At 41.4% G+C, this 14,599-nt stretch overlaps 1 protein-coding gene across 2 annotated transcripts in view; it reads right to left on the bottom strand.

Moving 5' to 3' along the window:
- CRYBG3 (crystallin beta-gamma domain containing 3) overlaps positions 1 to 14,599 on the bottom strand; it is a 93,187-nt gene that overhangs the window by 41,101 nt on the left and 37,487 nt on the right. For both annotated transcript variants that reach the window (XR_005953866.1, XM_041420855.1), the window contains exons 4-8: positions 10,122 to 14,595; positions 9,081 to 9,128; positions 8,628 to 8,743; positions 7,521 to 7,668; positions 1,093 to 1,232 (exon numbers count right to left, since the gene is read on the bottom strand). Coding sequence is in view for 1 of the 2 variants with exons in the window: in XM_041420855.1 (XP_041276789.1) it covers positions 1,093 to 1,232; positions 7,521 to 7,668; positions 8,628 to 8,743; positions 9,081 to 9,128; positions 10,122 to 14,595 (4,926 nt within the window). In the remaining variant the exon portion in view is untranslated. The remainder of the gene's footprint in view (positions 1 to 1,092; positions 1,233 to 7,520; positions 7,669 to 8,627; positions 8,744 to 9,080; positions 9,129 to 10,121; positions 14,596 to 14,599) is intronic.

Below are 14,599 nucleotides of genomic sequence, written 5' to 3'. Positions count from 1 at the left end.
AGTCCAAGCTAAATATAAATGAAAGGGAAGAAAATTACCAATTTGTTCACTCAGTTAAAAAAGCCAGCTTGCTACTCTATGAGTATAAAAAAAAAAAAGCCACTACTGAGGATGAGACGTTTGCACTGAGTTTTATCTAAGATATCACCTTATGAATTAAAAGGCTTCTTACATCAGTCCCATGTCACTTTTTTCCAGTGGAAGTTATTAAAGTATCATTATTTACAACAATCCTTTGGAAAGCTATCATAATTTTGACATGAGGACTAAAAATGCTGGGAGTCCTTCAGACTGTTGTAAATCAAAAAGAAACTTGAATGTAGAAGCTGGACACAGGTTTAGGTGACCACACAAGGAATGGAGGAAGAGGCATAGAGCCATATGGAAAGTTATTTTCTTAAAACAACCAAGTTTTGTCAAAACTAAGACAAGACTCTGTTTTTAACTCCTTCACCAGCCCAAGCTTCACAGACATATTGTGAGACTGTGGGAAGGAAGGCTTGGCTCACGTGGAAAGGCAAGACTCTTGTAATAGCAGAGCTATTGTCATTTTGCAATTATCTGTGGGAAGAGCCACACAACTCCCACGCTTCAGGAACTGTGATGTTTTGGCCCAGGGAACAACAGCCCATTCTGCTCAACACAGGAAGTTCTGGGCTGCCCAGGGGCCTGTGTCACACTGCATCACCTCCCTCCAGAATGTCAGGGGTTGCCTGTAGCTTGAGAAATGCTTGGGTGATGCAACACCCATTTTCTGGTGTTCAGCCACAGTGTTATGGCTGTAACAGGGTGGGTGACTTGGGATTCTCCAACGAAATAAAAGCTAATTATAGCTGAGTTGCTTCCTCTATTTATAAAGCTACTCAAATATGGAATTACTGAAGACTTCTGCCAGCAACTAGGAAAAAATGCCTTGAAACTAGGAGCCCACAGAGCACAATGCTGACATGTAGGGCTGGGAATATTAAATGTATCTTTACTAATTTCTGGCAAAACATCCCAAATACTGGTCATGTTGCTGACTGATTTTCATCCCCTGATATTACTCTTGTACCTGCTGGCAAAATGCTGTTAAAAAGGTTCAGTACTCACACTCCTGATCTGACTCTTATATAAGGGTTTTTCTCAACATCCAGCTCTTCTAAATTGGCAACTGCACCCTGTATGCAGATGGGAAGTCCCTCTGTACTACCAGCTGCCAGGCAGAACTCCACCTCTGGAATGCCACAGTCCTGTGGAAACAAATCAAAGTGTAATGTTTACCCACACTTGCAGACTCTGCCCCCAAACATTCCCTTTTTTGCCCCATCTTCTCACCTGTTCTCCAGGCTTTATATGATAGAAAGGTTTTATTCTTTTTAAAATTCTAAAATCTGGAATTTTTAGAAAAGCCAAGGGAGGTAAATTTCCACTAATTTTCAAAGAAGAAATTTATGCTGTCAGGCTACTTCCATAAAGGCCAGTTTAAATATTCTCCAACCAAAGGACTGAACAGCATAGTAAGACTGACTTCTTGTTTTAAAGGCAATGCTTCCGTCACACACATGATGCATGCATTAACTAAAACTTTCCAGAAATATCTATTACATTCCCACTTCCACCCCTCCATGACAATTAAGTTCTGTAATGCAGAATCCAACTACAGTATCAAGCCATAGGAGTTCAATTTTTTTGTTGTGCTAAATAAATATGCAGCATTTTAGATGAAGAAAGGAAAAAATATCAGTATTAGAAAACATCTGCTCTGTTAAGCAGACACTTTAGCAATTTTCCTGTTTCCACACAGCAACAACCTCCATTTCTTGACTGGAGGTTTACTACTGAGAGATACCACGATGGAGAACAAACCTGCTGACCACATGCTCCTCTGCAGAATTTGCAGGGATTTTATTGACCCATCCTCATTTTGCAGTATTTATATAACATGCATTGCCAACACTTTCTTCCCCAGCACTCAAACACATCATGAACCAACGAGGATCTCCTGCAAGTCCCCGTTTCAGCAGGGTGTTCTGGACCAGCGGAAGGCAGCTCACGTGTGCAGCTGGAAAACTTCACTTCTCAGTGATAACCTCCCAGAACACTTTCCCTTCTCCTCCTGACCCACAGGCCCCTTTGCTTTAGGACAGAGGGCTTGGACAGCATACAAAGATTCCCTAAATCCTAACGTGGCTGGAGGAAGATGCCCCTTTCATGTGTTCCAGAGAAGAGGGATGAGGAGTGGTCTCTGAAGGTGCCCCCAGGAAGTAGGATTCCCCCAGGGATTTCTGGATTTGGGGAGGAGCCAGGAGGGGCACACTGTGATAGAGATCCTGCATGGACTGTTGCTTCTGAAAGGAACAACACAAGAGCTTGCAGGGAAACCCAGCAACAGGGCACAAAAGCCCTGGAAGCTACAGCACCTCCTCTCGTGACAGCACCTGCAGTGCTCTCCTCTTGCTCGTGGGTTTTCAGTGGGGTTTTCATGGGGTAACACCCCACTTCTTGGTTCACAGGGTTTTTTCATTAGCTACTGAGCTGTCAGCACTAAGTGTGGCAATTAGAATGGATGCACTTCAGGATATTGTTTCACCTTCCTCCTGAGACCTGAGGTAACACAGTAATACTGCTTTGGCACAGTCACGTTTCCTCTGTATTGTACCTTACAAACAATGCTCACTCTTTGTTTCTTGAGCAGAAACTGCAATACCGGAATTTTTATTTTCAGATTAAAAAGCCCAGAAAAACTAGGAGAAAAGACTTTCTAGTACAATGCTGCTTTATGGGAAAATGCTAAGGAACACCATTCCTCAATTCTAAGCGGATTGCTAGACAAGATTTAAAAAAAAAAAAAAATAAAAAAAATCTCCCCATTGTTCACACACGTATTTATTAAATCAAAGTTGAGAAATATTTGAAGCCTGTAGATTTTTTTTTCTAAAAATATCTGATATGTAAGAAGGCTGAATTTCATAAATCCAGCAATAAAGCTTGATCCAGAAAATTGGAAGTTGCACCTAGAAGAATTCCACAAATAATGATGCCAGACTATAATGGCTGCAGATAAATTCTGAAACTAAGTATCTACAAGACTAGACAAGTAGCAAAATAAAAGTATCTGCCCGAGGGCTCAGACAGAATATGAGATGGAGTATGCTTAATTTTAATTCAGTAGGAGGCTTTTGGTTTTGTTTTTCATTTAAGACTGGAAAAAGGCCGTCTGTAAGCTCTTTTTAAGTCTGCTGTCCTGACTGGAGCTCATGAGGCAGTCTCCAGCTCAAGAGATGACAAATGTACCAGGGGAGGTAAAGCACAAACACTCATAATAAAGTCTCTCCTATTTATCACCATCTCTCTCCAGCCAGATTTTGAAAGCAATAAAAAACCTCTACTCATAGTGATTGCATTTTTGTGTGTGTTCTAGATTAAGTCCACACATTTCTTTCATAAAGTGCCACACAATAAACTGAGGTTTTCATCAAAACCAATTCAAATATTTATTTTTAAAGGTGGCAACATGGTTGAGCAGGAAGTACATCATGTTTTCCAAAGACATTTTTTTAAAGTCACAAATACACATTTTGACTTACATATGGAGTTCAATTTACCTCCACTGATGCACAGACTGCAGAGAATGGTAACATTTATTATTACTGTATGAGATGAACGCTATATATTTGCAGATGTACACTCTGTGCCGTGCCATTAATTTATACCATTCAAGCATGCAAAATCTGCTTGGTAAATACTGGCCCCAGCATGTTCATATTTGCCTGGGCATATTTAACAGCCCTCATTACTTTCAGAGGCTCCTCTAACATTCCCAATGAAGCCACCATCTTTAGAAACAAAATGAAAACCACACAAATATGACAGCAGTCAGGTGGAGATCCTTCAGTCCAAAGCCCTGCCATCTGCAAGGCGTCAAGATTTGGAAATAAGATACACACATGCACAACTATTATCATGCAAAACTGCTACCGCAGTATTCCAGCCCAGATCCCAAACTGGAAGGTTTCCTCCCTAAACCCACCCCCCAAACTGTGCCACCCCCCATCACAAGCATTCCAAACTCAGGGCATTCATTGTCCTACAGACACATCAGGTAAAAACAGAATAAAAAGCAGGTCAAACAGATTAGGCAGCTGTGCTCATTTCCAGTGATAACACACAACCAGTAAATGCTTAGGTAGATCACAGCCCCCAGGCATCCCTCTCTGCCTGCCTTACTCTGTGGTATTCTCCTGCCGCCTCCACGCAGTCATCCTGGAATGCCTGTGCTTCCCTCGTGGGCTTTAGGGAGCTGGGATGTTTACAAAGCATGTGGAACACTTACAGACACCTCCACAAGAGCAACATGGCCCTCAGCAGAAAGGTGAAAGCTCCTTCTGAAAAGGATTAACACAACCCTTAAGCCTTTAGCACTAAATATTCCTCTTCAGTAGCATCTCTGACATTTTTCTAGCCTGATCCAGAGGTCCAGCAGAAGAGACAGACCTAAAGCCTTCAAGCCCCTCAAGGCGATCTTGGTGGTTTATCCTTCTGGATCTAGGATTACAGCCCTAACAGCTCCAGCAGGGCTAAATAAACTCAGCACTGCTGGTCTCATTGAACCTGTCAGCGGTGGTGATCACATCAGCCTGTTTAACTGGGATAGTTGTGTGTCAACAACAGGACAAAGAATGCCTAAAGTCTGGCTACTTAAGGGAAATGCCAAAACAAGGATGAGAGAAGAGCCTATTGAAAACCAGGCCTAATTACCTCTGGTATTAACATGATTGCTTTGTAATACAGTCTAGACACCATTTTACTTTAGATATACATTTTGTCTTTAGGATGCTATCTGCTTCTGGAGCTTTTTCTTTTTTTTTATTGGAGCTGTTGGTCCTCCAGGCTTTTTTACACATTCATAATTCTGGCTCCCAGTGCTCCAGCACTGTACCACTCTTGCTACCACCCACCACCAACACCAAACCCAGCTACCAAACTCAACAGGGCTGGTACATTTAATAATAAAAAGGAAATACACGATTACTGTCCTGTAAAAACCAGCCAGCAAATCCATCTGAAGCTGCTGGGTGTCTTCCTGTGGCATCTGACAAAGTAGTCCCTGCTTAAATTATTAGCTTCTTTTCACCTGACAAACCACACAAACAAAAGAAACACACCCTTCTTGTAATAGTGTGAACAATCCCATTACAAAGAGCTTTGCTTAAGAAGACTCCACAAGGAATCCAGGTATTCCCTGTCTAACCATCTTGCAGCCAGTGATTATGAACTGCTGTTTCAGATCCCTTGTCACCCTGCAAAACAGTGGTTCACAAGACTATTCCAGAATGAAGGCATCAGGAACTCTTCTTGGCTGTTATTTCTGGAAACATAACATTTGGCACCCTCTTTGGGCTTCCAGAAACAGACAGAAAAAAGCCCAATGTGTGCAGAAAGGTCAAAACATATATTTACAGTAGGCCAGAGAAATGACCTGGCTAAACAGACTGTGCTGCAGGAGCTGCACTTAACCTGGGTGTGCAGGCAGACTTTGCTAACCTTGGCTTGTGTCATAGAGGAAATCAGTCTCCACATCATTTCAGACAGGTCTTCATTTTACTGGTTGCACAATCTGTTTCTTTGGAATCTCCTTCCCACAGTTTTCTTGAAAGTAAATACACATGGATACACCTAATGCATACCCATGGTTAGCCAGGCCACAAGCTAACCAAGAAGTTAAGAGAATCTCTGCTTTTTGGGGAGGCTTGAAGCCAAATCAAGAGCACAAAGCTACTGGCAGGCTGTTCTTCAGTCAATATGCTAGTAAAAAAATTAAAATATTAAGTGAACCTCCTACAGTTTCCTCAGTAAAAAACTGTTTTTCCTCTTGGCAAGCTGCTTTCTTCTCAAATATTTAGCTGATGTTCAAATCTGTTAACTCAAGGCAACTGAGAGCCATTAAACAAAGACCATTAAAAACTACTTGAAAAATTGGAAGACAAGCCAGACAACCTGGACACAGAGCCAGTATGGCCAAATTACCCTGGAGAAAAGACACTGACAGCCTATGAAAAAGAAAATGGCAGTAAAACACACACACACACACGAGCTGTCTGAAATAGAATCCACTGTTTGTTAAATAAAAACAAAGCCTACATTTTTCACAAAAATAAATAAGCTAGCACTTTGGGAAACTACCTTCTAAAAGCAGTTCCACAGCAGCTAAGAAACAACCTAAAAACAGCAGTGATGCCTTCATGAATCAAGGTGTAGAGGACAAAACCTGGCCCGGTGAGGGCACTAAACTCACCAACCACACCTGCCAGAGGTTTAATTTACACGAGGAAAGTGTTGATTACTGCACTAGTGTACAGTAACAAAGCTTTCCATCTGTGTTCTACATAAATGAACCCCAGACTGGAAGAAGAACAAAAGTAAGACCTATTTAGCTGTTCTGCAAAAGTTTTTACCAAGCATGATGAAGTTAAGCAAATATCTTTCCTATCCAAGAGTCTTCTTTCATAGCCAAAACATCCAGCTTCTCTTTGCTGTTATTGTGGAAAACCTTCATTTTTTAGTTTTCTTCCACATTACTGATCAACATTCATACTGCCTATTGGTCAAAGGCTTTTAATATGTTTAGCTCAAATAAATGTTAACTTCATTATTCTTGCCTTCAGTCAGCTTCTTTTAAATTAATTAATTCCTAAGTTTTTTAAGAGAATGAAAAAGTATTTCTAATTGTTATGACATTATGCCCCTGTACTGATGACAAAAAGGTTATCAATTTTAAAATGACCTCTATACCAGCAGAAAACAGAAAAACCACTTTACTAAAAAATCTTTCACATTGTGATACAAATGATAATCCACTCACAGCAAGGGCCACTGCCCTGTGAGTAACTGGAATGTTACACTGAACAATGAGACCACTAAGTCTTCTTAAATCACAAGATCTGGAAAATATATTCCTCATTCACTGAATAACAATGGATGCATTATATTTGGTTTTAGCCATTTGATTCTTATCTTTTCAACAAAAAGCCTTCTAAACTGAAGGCTGTAGGCAGAGCTGTGTGCTGTAGGTGTACCACTGGTCCAAGTGGAGATCCTACAGATGGCACAAAAGCTGTAGAGGGAATAGCAGCAGTTTTTGGAGGCTACAGTGTACAAACAGGATTGGAAATCCAACTACTACTGAGGCAGAAGCCACACAGACACGGCAGACAGCTTAAGATAAAAACTCCTTCAAAAATATGAATTGATTCCATTTAATTTCAAACAACTGGACAGGTAACCATCTAAAAGCAGGGGAGCCTGTGTGAGGGTGGTGGCAAAGAAACATAATCCACCTGCTCAATAACTCAGGAAGAAAGGGAAATTTAGCACAGCAAAAGCCCTGAAATTTATCACCTAGACAGTGAAAAAACTGAGCCACAGCAAATTTTAACAAAGTCAGGAACACTACACACACGTTGTCCATTGCTGCCAATACACCAGTGTAACCAGCAAATCAATTATGCATGTGAGAATATTGTGTAGAAAATCTGTACCTTTGTTACATGTTTGATGGAACCAACTGTGAGGTTTCTTCGATTATGTTTTATGCCTGGGAGATCCCAAAGGTGATCCAGCACAGCTTCTCCTTCTTCTAGTACATGTCTTCGACCCTGGAACTTTGGTTTCTCATAAAAAATCCAGCTGCAATAATGATAAAATGAACTGAGTCATTGCTGGTAGAGCACATCTGATGGAAAGCCCAGGAAAAAGTTTTTCTTACTAAAACAAATACTACATCTTCCTTCTGCTGTCCCTCACTAGACACATTCACTTTGGTATTGAAAAGGAAAATACACAGTTCTTCTCCAAGATAAAATATAAAATAAACATGCAGCTAAATAACAATGTGAATGAGCAGCCTTATTTTGCCAGGCCAAATGTACTAACTGTCACATCAAAACGTGTCCTGTTCAGGCAGACACTATAAAAGGCAGAAAACATACTAATAATGGCATCCAGCATTCCACAGGATGTGAAAGAAATGTATGCAAAAGCACACAAGGCTGCCTCAAAACTGCATAAATGTGACATGCATGGCTGACAGTCAGAAAGATTCCCTGCAAGACCCACCAATTAAATTCCAGTGCAACAACTGACACAGACCTGGTCCCAGCTTCCCAAAGCAAACTGAGGAGCACTTGCAAACTTAAAGGTCCTTGTATATATCCTTCTGTGTCCACATTCCTTTCAATGCCACATGAAAACTAGCAGCTGAGATTGTGCATTTGATGGTCCTTTTGCAACAGCTACTGTATAATGAAACTGAACTGTAAAAATCCACCTTTTTTTTTTAATACACATATTTCATGATTATGGCTGCACTGGCTCAGCACTTCAGGCAAGAGCTCTAAACTCACTTGTGGCTCTATTAGAAACCTTCTGTTTGAAGCTATCTCCCAGGAGAAACAAGATATTTTTTTTAGTGCAGCATTTAAAACTTTGTTTTATGCTTTTTCACTGGTATCAGTCTAATTATAAAGCAAGAAAAAGACACTACTGCAGATGGGACATGTGTCATAAATAAAAGAAATAAAAACACAAGAGGAACACACAAGCGGTCTTTTGGAAAGACTCTATTTAATATGACCTGGATTTCTTACCATCCTCTAATTATCCTAAGTACTGTTCCAATGGGAAAGATCCATGATGAGGCATCTAGCACATCTGAATGAACTTCTTGTTTACTTTTGTTGCCACAAGTATCATAAATAATAATCTGAAACAATACACAATGCATGCAAATGAGGGCCCATTTCAACACAGAGCACAGTTATTTTTTTGCTTGCAATTTGTGCCCACTCAACTGAGAGGCTACACAGTTTCTTCCTTTATGAAACACTCAGCGAAAACAATTGCTGAGAAAGACAGGAAAATTACTAGTGGCAGGATTTTAAATAATATATTCTCACTATTAGCATGGGAAAGCACATACTATTAATACATAAAAATATAGAAAATCAGACTAACAACTTCAGATGCTTTCCATTCAAAAATTACAGTATGACAAATTATTCCAGTATCATATTGAGTTATGTGACACAAACTCTGCTTACCTTCCCTGGTCTTGGGTTGTATTTGAGACTTGCCCTGTCAATGAGGTTCTGAAATTAAAAGGACATGGCAAACAACTATTAACAACCACAAGTGTGGCACAAAGCACATGCAGATTATTCTGGGTCCACTATTCCTGTACATGCACACAATTGTCTTTAGTAGAAAAAACCAAGATTTGTTTCATTGCCATTCAGAGCTGGTGTAAATTATTTAACAGGGTCAACCAGCAGAAAGCAGCATTGCTAGAAAGGAAGAGCTGTTATGGAAGTTATAACCTTTACAAATGTATTACCCCTTCCCAGCAAACAATAAAATGCATTTCTTAACAGAGGAAAGAAAAAAAAAGATACATCTAACACAGACTGGAGTATCCCCAACATTGCGGAAAGACTTCTTCAGTTACACACTTGGTCTATGTGGCACTTTCAGATTCTAAACATGGGAAGAACTCTTTCCATACCCTCATCTGCCATTGCTTTAAGCACACTAAAAAAAGAAATCCTAATCTATGGAAGCAGCTATGTTATCTACTTGCTAACTGAGCTAGAGTTTGTAGAAGACACTGTGATGAAACAATCAAAGAGCCCAGTAAGCTGATATTTATACATTTTTTGGACAAGATGACTCTATTAATCTCAGAAGTGAAAGAACTAAAAGAACAATTTTCATATAAAAGGCAATTCCAACATCTTCAGGTTGAAATATCCTTAACATGGAGGAGTCTGTCTTGTGCTATTACAGAGACTTTTTATTATGCATATTTCCCCATTTTACCTTCTGTTCACATATTCTGTTTTACAGTTAAATCACTTTCACCTGTGTGCTGAACCAAGACTGTTATCTTTTAAAATTTATTTCATCAGAAGACTTTTTTTTTTAAACTATGAAATAAAAAAAACCCTAATGACTTCTGATAAAAACTTTTGACTGCTTTTATGATAAAAACTTAATTAAAAGGTAGCATGGAGGATAGGGAGGCAGCAACTTTGAATCTTGGCTAATCACTTTGATTATAAATATCATGTGACATGACAGCTTACCGCTGACAATTCTCCCAGTTTTGGCATGGCGTTGTCTTGGAACCAGTGAATCTTTGGCTGCAGCATATCCTGGAGAATGCTTCCAAACCTGGTCCCCTTTTCAGAAGGGCCTTTTCTGGCAGATTTCAAGTACTGGTAGTACACACTTGTAGGAGGCTGTGTTACAGCAGCATCAGCTTTCTCTGGAACTGGTTTGCAAGGTGTCTGACTGGGAGAAGACACATCTGGAAGCTGTTCTGGTTGCTCCTGTGAGTCAAGCTGCTCTTTTGAAAGGAGAAATGATTGTTCAAGAAAAGATCTACTTTGGTCATTTGATTGAGGGGTTTCTTTAAAATTCCCTCTGCACTGACTGGAAAGGCAGTTGTCTTCTCTCTCAACATCAAGAGTATCTTCCTCATACGAAGGTTCTTCCTCCTCTTCCTCCACCCCGTCCTCCTCATCCTCCTCCTCTCTGCTGAAGCGGGCAGTGAACTGCAGGCGCTCGGACACCGACTGGAGGAGGGAAAGCACAGAGGTGTGCTCAGAGCTGTCTTTGGAGACTCCTCCAGGACGGCTTTCTGGGGACACGTCCGTGGACAGCAGATCTTCCTGGGAGCTGTCGTCCTCATAGATGGGAGACAGAGAGAAAGGATAAACTCTGTAGCGCTTGGCCTCCACGCTCAGGAAGGACTCCGAGCCTCGGCTCTCTGCTGCACTGCTCACCTTGCTGTCCTGCCCGTAAAGACACACTGACTCCTGCTTATTCCGTGCTCTAGCAGGCCTTAGATGATCTGTATTGTCTGAAGGCAAATCAGAAGGAGAAAGAGAACCAGTTCGCATCTCATCAGTTGAGACAGATTTGTTCTCAGTTTGAAGAGCACCTTCGTAAATGATGGTAAAAGAACTGTTTTCCCACTGTTCAATTAGTGGAGAAGAGCCCAAAAGTTCTGTTGGTTCCTTCATGCCATTGCTGCAGTCCAGGCCATTTTCTTCAAGCTGATCATCTCTCTCCATGTCTTGGCCCTTGATTTGTGCCAGCTTCAGAATCTCATTATTTTGGGTAAAGACTGTGTTGAAGCAGCGTTTCCCTTCACTGGGCTCTCCAGGAACAGACAGTTCAGGTATCATGGACAGTGCATCTAATCCAGTACTAACCTCTGCTCCCACATTTGCCCCTTCTGCTAGTTGCTCTTCACTCTCCACTGCCTTTGAATTTTGTAAGATTGCTTTTACTTGTACAGGTACTTCCTCTGCAGCCTCTTTCCCACAGTGCTCGTACAGACTATCCTCTGCATTGCTTTCCAGAGACATCTGAGGGCTGCTTTTATCTTTGGAGTCACTCTGCAGGCTGATACATTCTTCACCACACATAAAAGATGACAAATTAACATTTACAGCTGGCAGCAGTGTGCACTCTGGCATATTTGTATTATTGCTTGAACCTTTTAACTGCAATGGCAAAAGCACTTCTTCAGTCACAGCAGCATTTCTATCTATAAAATTTAAAGTTCCATCAGATTTTCTACTTATTGCTGATATTTTGCCACACATTTCTGCTGCAGCCAGATGGTCACACACCTTTCCATTGTGCCTTTCTTTTGCTGGTGTCAGAAGATCTGATTCTGGCCTTGCTAAACTGCCAGAGGAAAGAAATCCATTTGTTTGACAAGTAATTGTATTAATTGCTACTTTTTCATCTTTTTGGGGCCAACCTATGCCATTTTCCATACAATTTGGAAGCAAAGGAGGACTTGAGCAATCTCCCTTTTCACAGTTTACAGCTACAGTCTGAGTGTCAACCATCTCTGTTGGTTCCCGAATGTTGGCAGGAAACCTCATATCCAGACTTAAAGTCTTTGGCATTTCAGCCTCAGGTTTAGGCTGAACATTTCCAGAAAGCCTTTTCCTCTCAGTGCCTTCCTGCTGACTGGATGCCAGTTTTTGTATGGCTGAGTTAATGACACTGTCAACTGTTTCTTTTGCTTTTAGTTCTAGTGCCTTATGTAGGTCAATTTTATCGGGGATGGAAGAGAGTATCTTTTCATCTTGATTATTTGTATCCACTCTTTCATTTCCTGTAAACGAAGATGAGCCTCCTCCACTGGTCTCATTAAAATCTTTTAATGACTGCACAGCTGACTGGATTTCTCCTGCTGCCAGCTGCACACTTTTAGCCTTCTGATAATTTGCCATATCCATATTTATTAAACCATCCTCGTTCCCACAAAGCTGAGAGACACCAAAGCCTTCTTTTGCTATTACTTCTTCTGTAGCCAAGTGTAAAACCAAGTCTACTATTTCTTCAGCTTTCTTCAGCAAAGCAGCAGCATCTGGGAAAGAAGAACATTCTTGTCCTTTCCCAGAACAGAGACCATTTGCCTGGGCAGGTGCAGCAGCTTTTTGGCCAGAAGGGGCTTCCAAAGGAGCAGAAGCACCAATAATCACCTGTCCCACAGCATCCCTGCACACAGTCTCAGAATGGGCTGACTCAGATGCAGTTCCCAAAGATACCAAGGGACAGATGGGTGATGGCATTGCCTCTGCCAGGACACTGCTGTCAGCCTGTTGTGTGGAGAAGGCTTCATCTGCCCCATCACTAGCTCTGTGACTGGAAGAATTACTGTTCCCCTGAGCAGTGCTGGACATCTCCAAGGCAGAAGCAGGAAGGTTGGAGGCTTCTCTGGATACCAGAGAAGTGGGCCTGGAGATGCAAACAACCTCTGTATCTACTCGATCAGCACAGCCATCAAGCACAGGAGGAGCAATCTCAGGTTCCTGAGAATTTGCTGGGCTGAAAGTTCTCAGGTCTCCTGAGCAAGGCAGCCCCTCAGTCACCCTGTTCACAGGGATCATTCTCCCAGACTCTGCAGCTGGAAAAATAAAGCTGTCCTTTTCAGAAGCAGCAATCTGGCCATTTTCAGAGTTAGTGGCAGAAGGCAGCATGTCTCCTTCTTTGTCAGATGAAGAGTCAATTACTGTGGGTGATAGCCCAAGTTTATTGCTGTTTTCCTTCTTGGAAGAAAAATTAATACACCTGCTTTTAGAAACAGGTGGAGACTCAGAAATTAAGTCAACACCATCTTTTTCATGGCTGAAAGCAGAATGGTTGGTCAAAGGCTTTCCTTCAGATCTCAAGGCAGAACGAGGAACCATCACAGAGGTAGACTCGTGGGTTGGAAGAACTGTCAGCTCATCAAAATGTGTTTTCACACTTTGACACCCATGTGCACACGGTGACACATTGGCAAGGTTTTCCACTGCAACCTCAGACAAAACCTTCATTGTTTCTTCACTCTCCATTCCTGGACAAGGAAAACCAGTCTGCTGTGTGCCAGTATCCTTAGAATTCTCCACATGGATTAGCCTGTGACCATTCTGTACATGCACTGCTTTCCCTGACCCACTCAGTTCTTCATTACAAGTCCCCCTGCCCATGACTGTATCTTCATCATGTCCAATAAATGACTCTGAAGCAGTTAGATTGCCTGTGGCCAAGCACTTTCCTCCTTTGGATTCCATGCTGAGTGAAGTAGGTATTTGTTCATTAAAAGGGAAAAGAACGGTAGGAAGAGAGTTCTGTGGATTTTGCTCTCTTTCCACAGCTGTCAAAATTTTCTGTGCATCTCCATTTCTTGGATCACCATCTTTATTGTCACTCCTGCTGCGCTGATCTGCTTTCTGCTGAAATGTAGTGGTACTGAAATGAAGCCTCTGGACATCCAATGTTCGCTCTAAGTGATTATTCACTTGATGATTACAGCAAAGTTCTCCCTTCCCCACTTGCAGTTCTTCATTAACTGTCTTGCTTTTTGACTTGGGTGAATGTAAACAATTATCCTGTATTTCTTTTGAGAATTCCTTATTACCTGCTTTACTACAATAATTTTCTTTATCAAAGTTAGACATGGCATTTTTGTCTGTCTGAAACAGAGCTCCTGTTTCTCCTAGCAGATCATCTTCTTTTCCATCCAAATCGTTTGCAGAACTGACTTGAAGGGAATGAGTACTCTGGGAAGTGGAATTGGTTAGGATCCCGCCGTTTCTACCACTAAGTGGCAATAATGAATCTAGTGAAAATGTCCTTTTAACTTTTGTTGCAGCTAAAGCAGGTGCATTTCTTAAATGTAGCTCATTACATGATTCAGTGGATAAAGCTGTGGCCTTTGCAGTTCTTTCATGTTTACTTCTGCCCAAACAATGCTGAGCTTTACCAGACTGTTTGCTTCCCACTCTAACTGCAGAAAAATTTAATATGGCATCATCTTGGCGATCTTTACCCTCATCTCTTCCATTTTCTTCTATTAGGCATCCTGATTTCAGAGACAGAGTTGTCTGGACTTCTCCATTTTCTTTGACTGTTGAAACATTTCTGTTCTCAGGGCTTTTTTCTCTTTTTCCAGTTTCTGACTGGTTCCTCAGGAGCTGCCTGATCCTTGCAGAACCCCGATATGTTGCATATGTGACTGCAGGTGCCTCTGGCTTCCGTCGTGTGTGCCTGG

This window comes from Onychostruthus taczanowskii, unplaced genomic scaffold, assembly GCF_017590055.1.
Source record: "Onychostruthus taczanowskii isolate IOZ18803 unplaced genomic scaffold, ASM1759005v1 scaffold67, whole genome shotgun sequence".
In the NCBI taxonomy this organism is placed as follows: domain Eukaryota; kingdom Metazoa; phylum Chordata; class Aves; order Passeriformes; family Passeridae; genus Onychostruthus; species Onychostruthus taczanowskii.
The sequence above is the reverse complement of the archived record's forward strand: the minus strand, read 5'-3'. Positions and strand labels throughout refer to the sequence as shown.